Genomic DNA, 8,905 nt, shown 5'->3' with positions numbered 1-8,905 from the left:
ATTTTCAAAAAAATCGCCTTTTTTCATGGAACCCATCTAAACCCTTATTTTTATCTTTTTTCAAAAAATCTTCTTCCTTTGAACTTTATTTATTCATTAGCTTCATATCATTAAATTTTTATTTAAAGATAAGCCAATTAGTGGTAGGAGTAAATTAATAATCTTGATTTAAAGAAAAATTCCATAAAACGTTTCACCAATAATTTCTCTTAAAAAAATTTATAAAAAATTACAAACAAAATATTCCTTAAAAATATTAGAACAGTTGTATATCTCCAAATAATAGGCAGAGTTAGAAGAGTAACCCAATGATAAATGTTTTTGTTTTCTCTTTAAACCCAGTGCTTTTTATAAGAGCATTTTGTGTGAGATTAGAATTTGCTTAAAGATTTTGTATACTAAAGATTCAAGCAGTTAGGAAGTCAGCATGAGATTCTAATTTGCTTAAACATGTTGTTGCTTTCTTTATATATAGAGAAGTTTGATTGATTGTATTCTTTTATTTTTTATTTCATTGGTGCATATAACATAGCGTTTTGGATGGACTACTATTTTACGTATTTGGGTATGTATTTTGTTTAGTTAATTGATATCATATTATGAGGGTCTTTTTTGTATTTTTTTCTTATTCAAACAATAATCCTACATCTTAGTTTACAGTTCTTGTTATCTACTAATATAGTTATTGTGTTAAGTATTATTTATATTCCGTTTTATGCTCCAAATAAATCTATGATACGTTTCGTGTTGTGACAATAGAGTAAGTACTATTATTAGACTTATTGAAAGTTTGGTATATTGTCAAGTATCACTCTAACGACACTAGGTCAGGTGATAAAATTATTGTTTAATGGCTTTAATATATCTATACAATAACCGCAAATCATAATCCTGTATTAATGTCATCTTTACATATCCAATTTTGTCACTCCATTTTTTAGACAAAACCAAATTATTCACTACTTTATAATTTACCTTATTTTTGACGATCAGTATTTTCTACTTGATTTTTTCCATCGACTTTTTAAAACAAAATCGATTCATTACCAATGTTTTGGCTTGTCGAATTTTTATTATTCCCCGACATGTTAACTATGGTAAAAACCCACCAACGACCTCAAATTGTAGCGCAAACCTTTCAAGTTTCAACGAATAGATTAACCTCAATAATATCATTTTCGAGGAAAAATCTTTCCATGAGTCATGGCGTGAGACCATATACAAAGCGATCCACGGAACCAGCCTATCATAGCCCAATTATTTAACATGATGGAAATTCATACATTGGCTTGTGTCCTCGCATGAGTGAGCACAAACTCGGGAAGTGGATTTAATGGACCGGCCCGCCAATGCTCAGGTACATGCGATGCTACAGTATAGGCAGGTCGGCCCATATTTATAGATCCAGGCGGCCCATGTTAACCTAAACTGGTGGGGGCAGTTTAGTTCCTTTCTTTTTGTTGCCATTTTTCAAAACAATTTCATGCGCCCAATTCTCAAACCACTCCACAAAATTTCGAGTTTAAATAATTAATAAAAGGGTGTGGTTTCTATGAGGTTGTAACCGTAAACAATCCAATTAAAGTGTGCCTCTAAATTGTAGCGTAATATGTAATTTTAGTCTTAGGATTATCTAAAAATCGATTTTCATATCTAATTATAAAAATTTAAACTAAAAGAATGATTTCAATCAATTAGATCTATAAAATCAATTAGATCTATAAACTTATAAAAATATTGAGGTTTCTCAAAAACAAAAAAAAAAACTTATGAAAATCTTGAAAATGGACGGTCTAGATAATGTGTTGTAAGAAATACTATTTCTAGGACTTAAATTTTTTTTTTGTCATATTCATTCATCTCGATATCGAGATGATCAATTAGAGGGTTTTTCAACATTAAAACAACCTTTTCCGATAGATTTTTTAGGTGCATTTTTACTTCTACATTTAAAGATTGCAATCTTGTATAAACTTTTTCCTTAATAAAAATATTGAAAAAATAAAGATTGGTAATATATGCTGGCCATTACATACCATGGGATTGAATCTGAGCCATCCAACCTATATTATTCCCCAGTCCGGTTGGCACAAGTTGGAAAACTTGGGCTTCGTGCTCAAAAGGTTCGTTGGTTCTTTGACGTTGGATGGTATGTAACTTTTGAAAACAAACCATCAAAGATCTATGCCCCAACGCATCGCTAGCGTATGTTGTGCATGGCATATATGTGCGTATGTAGTCCAATGCACAAAACAAACCAAAAAATGGAAATTGCGCTCTATTTATCTACCGGAGATCAATCATCATATGTCCATCACATGAATTATGGTTGATCTCTATCATTCATCAGTGAGATGAACGGTGGGCGCTGTATACCCTACCTTCTTAAGCTCTGTATGGTATAGCTCGTATTTAATGGGACACCATTAATCAACACAAATATTTAACCACATGGATAAGTGCAAAATTCAACTTTATCCATTATTAATGTTTTAACATCCACCCATAGGATTTGATGTGAAATTCTGAACCAAACCAACCTAACTGTATATTTTTTTTTTAGAATCCCATTTATATGCAGTGACATCACCATTCCCAGGTTTCAAAATAAATAAATAATCTTCATCATCCCATCCAAGACACAGGAAAAATTGAATTTCCATTAATTGAATAAAATTTACAATAAAAAATAAACAGCAACCCTTGGCACATTAAAAAAGAATTGAATTTCCCTTAATTGAATGATTTTACAATAAAAAATATACAGCCAACAAAAAGGGACTGCTCAACATGAATAAGAGAAATGAATTTCCCTTAATTAAATGAACTTTACAATATAAAATACACAACCAAAGGGACTGCTCATAACGTTGCATTAAATAGGAGTTAGTACGCTCTTCTTTTTAGTGGCCTTGTGTTTGCATCTGACTCTCCCCTTCCTTCTGACAAGTCATTGAATCGAGGCTCACTGGGATGCCAAGATGGGGACTGAGGCAATGACTGATTTGGGTCATAAGGAAAAATACCCTCAAGCTCTGGATCATGCGAGAAGTTATATGGGAGCTTCCTTCTATCCATCTTCCGAAACGTGATAGAGGTCCTGTATAATTAAAATATTGGGTTGTTAGGGTCTCATGCTTAGTACAATTCAACAAATTTGTGAAATCTATTGAATTAGACAGTTTAGGTTTCAAAATCGAATAGCTGAGTTCCAAAATGTCAATTTCTTAACAATGTCTTACTTCAAGAAATATTACCTCTTTGCTGGAACACCTGGCACCGAATGTTTTGCCAAATTAGTGCCATTGCCATTCAAGATCAACACTGACCTGTAGAAGGAAACAGAAGCAAATTGAGAAATGCTAAGATGGAAAGGAATCCAAGAAGTTGCAATCCTCCTACAGACCATATAGTGAATAGACTGCTCAACCACCACCTTCTATGTGAAGAAACTGAACCATAAATGGAAAATAACAGGGATTGGCAGATTACCACAATTCTAACTCTTGAAATCAAAAGGAGAACAAAAAAACAGTAACGTCTCCAAGTTCTAAGCACTTGAAGTAATACTTGTCTCCCAAATAACAGTAGGAAATGAGTCAGAATAAACGGGTATACAGCATGAGATCTAACATTGTGCACCCTAAGAGCATGAGGCTTAATCATAATGACCAGTTACAAGACTAACAACTGAAGTGTCAGGAACAATTTTTTTTACACACCAAACAGAAAGCAATTGCCAAATAACATCACATATTGCAAAAAAACAAAAATCGTTTGTTTATACCCCTAATGAGCACAACATTCACTGTTGGGCCACATACCAGGGCACCGAGTATAATGTGAAAGCCTCGATTTCTATGTATCCAAATTGAAAAGAAGAATAACAAGAAAATCTATCAAAAGATAAATATAAGATGAAAAGGAATCCAAGAACACATAACACACTCTTTTGTTTCCTAAGAAGGCTAAGGAAAAAATGGAAGGAATTGTATGCATACCCGACAGGCAAAGGGATTGAAAATGAACCGCCAAATTCTCCAGGTCCCAAGATTTTCAGGTTAGAACCGAAAAGTATGCTGCACTCACTGAGGAACGACACCATGCAGAAAGGGCGGACAAAGTCAAGGTGATCGATATGGGGTGGTATACAGTCTCCTTTATCATAAATGTTCACAATGCAGCTGTCGGGAACACAAGTTGTAGGGAGGATGCGCCACCTAACCATTCTCTTGATCATTGTTTTGAAGATGGGAGGAATGGGGTCTACTTTCTCATCTCGAATGCTGCCTGGTGGGTTCCCATTCTTATCCTGTTCAAAGAAGATTCATAACATGTCAGAGTTTCTAATGACTCGTATTTTCCTTAATTATTTGTTTAAGAATATAAAATAAAAAAAGGAGAAACGTTTCCAATTTTGAATCAATATTTACCACGGCATAGTTATAGCAGCAACCAAATTGAATGGTCACACGTCCCTTCCCAGGCATCCATTTCCGTGGTTCGGAATATGTTCGCACTGCACATACAAAATATAAATGGCTTAATGCATATCAAACAAATTATAGCCACTGCTTTAACCCATTAAGAATACCAATCAATGCACTTAGGAGAAAAAGCAAGTATCAGAAGTAAAATTTCAAGGGTAGTGCATAGATAAGAAAATCCACAACTTAAATGAAATTCCAAAAATCAGACCAAGTACATTAACTGTAGTAGTATACGAAATTTCTGCTCTTTGTTGGCAAAGTTTTTACACTAGACATTAGCATGAAATATGGTGCTAAGCCCTCTATGGGATATCAAACCAAAATCCATAACAGAGAAAAATTGGATGGCATCTCCTAGACACAATTCCAGAGTTAAATGAGTTCATTTAAGTTGTAGAAGTATCTGAATCTCACGACCAAATCAACAATTAGAAAAACAAAAATATGCATATGATGGAGAGATAATCAAGCCCTATATCATTTTGTAAGATGAATCATCAATTACTTGGTAGCTTTCAAGATTACAAATCCTACTATGCATGTTGAATGTTCTATGTGCCCAGAGCCCTGTTAATCGTCGTCACACTTGTTTTCAAGTGCCAACAGAACATGGGTAAAGCAGAAAAATGTTGCATCAGAGCAATGCTTTTTCTAAACATACAAACTTCACCTTGGAGCAAGCGGCCCAGGTCCGAGCAAGGTAGAATAGGCCAATTCGAAATAAGATAAGGCTGAGTTTTCAAGAAAGAAGGATTGATGGACACGACTGTTTCTCAAGATCTTCATACAGACATGGCATCCAGAACCGAGTGACTCAACCGATTCAGATTCAGACTTGGCAAGTTTTAAGATACTGCTCCAGAACCTAAAGTTATTACCAGCAAGATGCCATAGGATTTCTATAAGAAGTTGGCTATAGAAATAACAAAAAACGACTAAGTCCACAAGAAAAATCTAGAGATCAAGTGTAATGACAAACTGGGGAGCAGGAAAACATCGGTGCGGGAGAGACGACCAAAAGAGCATTCAGGAATGATCTGGTATTTGGAATATTTCTTGAAAAGTGAAGGGGGGACCTGGGCATAAAAAAACAAGGCATGAACAAATAATCAATTGCCGATTCAATTCTTTCAAGCATCTTAGAAGAATTTCCTGTTGTACTTTTATTTATTTTTAACCGTGTTGTTTCCCGGTGAAAAAATTATGACAAGGGGGGTCAGTGGACTATAGTGAACAGTGTGATGATTGTTATGAACAAGAGGCAACTTACAGTGGAATTCTCATATGCTCCACATAGGCACACAAAAAAGAATGAAGAAAAACAGTGTACAATAATCTGTGTATAACACAAAAGCACAACACTAATAAGTCTTAAATATGGGATACATCGCTTTTCTTACTTGAACACAAGGAACAATTCTTGCAACCAAAGAAATGTATACATTAACATGCAGCAGGTGCAATCATACATAGTTAAATGAGAAAGCATAAAACCATAAAAACGTATATAAGATTACCCCCACTGGAGATTTACTGTACACTTACTCCCACAAGCGAAAGAGCTACCTAGGAGGACTTTTTTTTAAAATCAGAAATTTTGCGATCCACCTAAAAAACACCAGACGACTATCTCCCATTAAAAAAGAATTATTTGTGAGTTCTTAAACACCCATATATGACCGTGATCTATGCTCAATATTAGAAGGTTACCTTTTTCAGGCACATAGAGAGTGTGGTTTTTTCTTTTTTCTATTTCCTTTTTTCCTGTTTAATGATGGTTGTCGTTCTCAAAAGGTTATATATCCAAAATGTGGGGCATAAAAATACTCCTAAATTGGGTTTCACTTGAGGATTGAATGAAGGAAATACTCCCGCTGGAAAATAGAATCTTTTGACGAACACTAAAGATATATTCAATTGATTATATGTAACACTTTTTTGTTGGATGGTTGCCACCATTATGCCTTAAGTTTATGATGCTGAATTCATCAATATGTATGATGTGGCTCTATGGTGCAGGAGAATAAAAGGCTATTGAAGTGGCTGCTCCAACATAAAAAATATTGGAAAGACATGAAACACTTAAAACTACACATATCATGAGATATATTACCAAATAATGCCATACTACCATAATCAAAACTATCTACACCAAAACAAGTAAGTAAAAGTCCTACCTTTAAGTTGTTTTTTCCTCCCCATCTCTTGAAGGTTATAAACATAATTAACAATCTTCTTCTGTTCAGCAACACTGAAAACACCGGTGTGCAGCTCAAGTCCCTGGAGAATGTTAACCAGTCTCCCATTGACCCTCTCTAGGCATACATAGGCCTTCTTCCTCTGCACTTGCATAAAACGAATACGCTCTCTCTCATCTCTTGACATCGAAGTCTCATGAAATTTGCTTCCTCCATTTGAGGAATCTGGATCCATGATACCTGTAAAATTTAGAGAAAGAAATAAATTAACCAAAAAACAGATAAACATCAGAAGATTATGAAGAAATTTGTGAAGGACCATGATCACTACTACCTATAAAAGTGATCACTATTACCTACAAAATATACAGAATGATCAACCATCTGGAACGCATAAAGTAAAATCACGAATAAGGCGGCCACGCAGAAGTGGGATTATTTTTTATTTCTATAGACTACAATTACTGCTCCTACCTAGTCATAATCCTTGAAAGTGAATTCAGTTTTCACTATAGATAGGTAAATTGACAAAGTAAAACATGACGCTTCATATCAAAGGAAAAATGAACCTTTGTGTTAAACATGTAAGTTTTGCACTGTCTTATCACATCCACACCACAAAAAGTATTGTGTCAGAGAACATCTATTGAACATGAAACTTTGTACAAAAACTAGTAGTGCTCTTTTAGTATGAAACCAACTTCTTTATGTGCATAGTTCCAATGTCATGGGACTCGCTCGATTCCTCTAGGACTTGGCCCGAGTTAACCCCAACTTCTGCATTCAACTCGGGGTTCATAAACAGATTTCAAAAAATTCCAAAAAAATCGTAAAAATATATATAAATTTTGTGTTTATGATTTTCCCCTGTCTTCCGAAAAAGCTCAGCAGTGCCTAGGCGGCCGGGGATCCAGGCCACCCAGACCTAGGCAGCGCACTGGACCAACTAGAAAGAACCCCTAAAATCTAGGGAAATCATGGAAATCACGAGGTTTTTCTAGTTTGAAATCAACCTAAAAACCCACTATTTTCCCCTCTTTTTCTTCTTAAAAAAAAAAAAAACCTCAAATATTGCCGTTGGGCATTCCGCCTTTTGGAGCAATGCCCGTACTAATAGAAATTGAAGCAACCTAATCGTAAGAAATCGTAAGAAAAATGAATTATGAATACTAACCCATTTCTTGGACGGATGGAATCAGCTAATATTCATGAAGCATAACTAGATCCCTGATAACACTATTAAAAGTCAATGTTAGAAGTCCCTAGGCTACGAACTCATAGTAAAAAGCTCAAACAAATTGATCTGCTAGTGCCTGAAAGACCTTAGCATTCAATGTTCTTGTAAAAAAGAAAAGAAAGAGTCTATAGCTTGAGATTCACTCTCTAAACAAACGGGAAAAGAAAGAAAAGCAAAATCATAAACTACCACAAAACCCTAACTATATCAGTTCCAAACAAAACCCAATTTCCTAATCGGTTCTCAGCCAAAGGAACCCCCAGAAAACCCTTACCATATCAGTCAAAGCAAAATAGAAACCAATTCTCAGAGAAATGAAACCAAACCCAGTAGAAGAAACCCTAAAAATAAAGAAAACCTAATTCACGGAGTCAAACACTCACCAAGAGTCTGCCTAATACGGGCAGATAAAACATCAGTGCACCCCCTGCAAAGCCCCTTCGTGAGAAAGGCGATAGTCTCAGACAAGTTCGAGACCTCAAGCCCTCCGCCTTCACCGCTAACATTCGAGACCACACCCATTCTTGACTCTTGAGAGAGAGATTTCTGGTTCTAAAAGAGAGAGAAAAACTTCTGGCACTAATAGAGAGGGTGAGAGAGCGCGCCATTAAATGGAGAAGGTTTTCATATTTTGAATTCCTTGCGACTTGCGAGTCCCCGATCGAAATCGTCGCTTCGTACCGAGCCAACTTTAGGACCCGTGAAATTAGAAATTTTAGATCTTTAAAATTCAAAAAAATCTATTGATTTCTAATATCAATAATTCTTGCTCTTTAATCTCTTATTTGGATATACAGTACAAAATTCATAGATTCCTTACAATTATTTTCATGTCTATTGTTTGGTAACAAAATTTGATGTAATTTCAATCTCGAAAATTTTAGTATATTTTTTCTCTCTAAACTTCAAAATTTAGGATAGTCTCTCTCTCTTAAATTTTTTTGAAATAGTTTGTCTTTAAAATTTGATAGAGTTATTAC

General features: G+C 35.0%; 1 protein-coding gene across 4 annotated transcripts; it reads right to left on the bottom strand.

Annotated features, from left to right (window-relative positions):
* Window positions 1-2,638: 2,638 nt before the first annotated feature.
* On the bottom strand, window positions 2,639-8,532 carry LOC18429743 (RNA demethylase ALKBH9B). 4 transcript variants are annotated; one of them, XM_020664591.2, is made up of 7 exons: window positions 8,309-8,509; window positions 7,863-7,924; window positions 6,668-6,928; window positions 4,434-4,519; window positions 4,002-4,312; window positions 3,258-3,329; window positions 2,639-3,100 (listed from the first exon to the last, which is right to left on the bottom strand). In XM_020664591.2, exons 2-7 carry the CDS (start codon window positions 7,864-7,866, stop codon window positions 2,887-2,889), a joined length of 948 nt encoding a protein of 315 aa, XP_020520250.1. In that variant the 5' UTR covers window positions 7,867-7,924; window positions 8,309-8,509; the 3' UTR covers window positions 2,639-2,886. The 4 variants fall into 4 exon arrangements, with proteins under 4 accessions (XP_020520250.1, XP_020520251.1, XP_006839089.1 ...); XM_020664592.2 differs by having other exon boundaries at window positions 7,863-7,915; XM_006839026.3 differs by lacking the exon at window positions 7,863-7,924 and having other exon boundaries at window positions 8,309-8,532.
* Between the last annotated feature and the right edge of the window lie 373 nt (window positions 8,533-8,905).

This window comes from Amborella trichopoda, chromosome 10, assembly GCF_054954075.1.
Source record: "Amborella trichopoda isolate Santa Cruz 75 chromosome 10, AtrichopodaSantaCruz75HAP2 v2.0, whole genome shotgun sequence".
In the NCBI taxonomy this organism is placed as follows: domain Eukaryota; kingdom Viridiplantae; phylum Streptophyta; class Magnoliopsida; order Amborellales; family Amborellaceae; genus Amborella; species Amborella trichopoda.
Note: the sequence above shows the minus strand (reverse complement) of the source record. Positions and strands in the feature narration are given on the sequence as shown.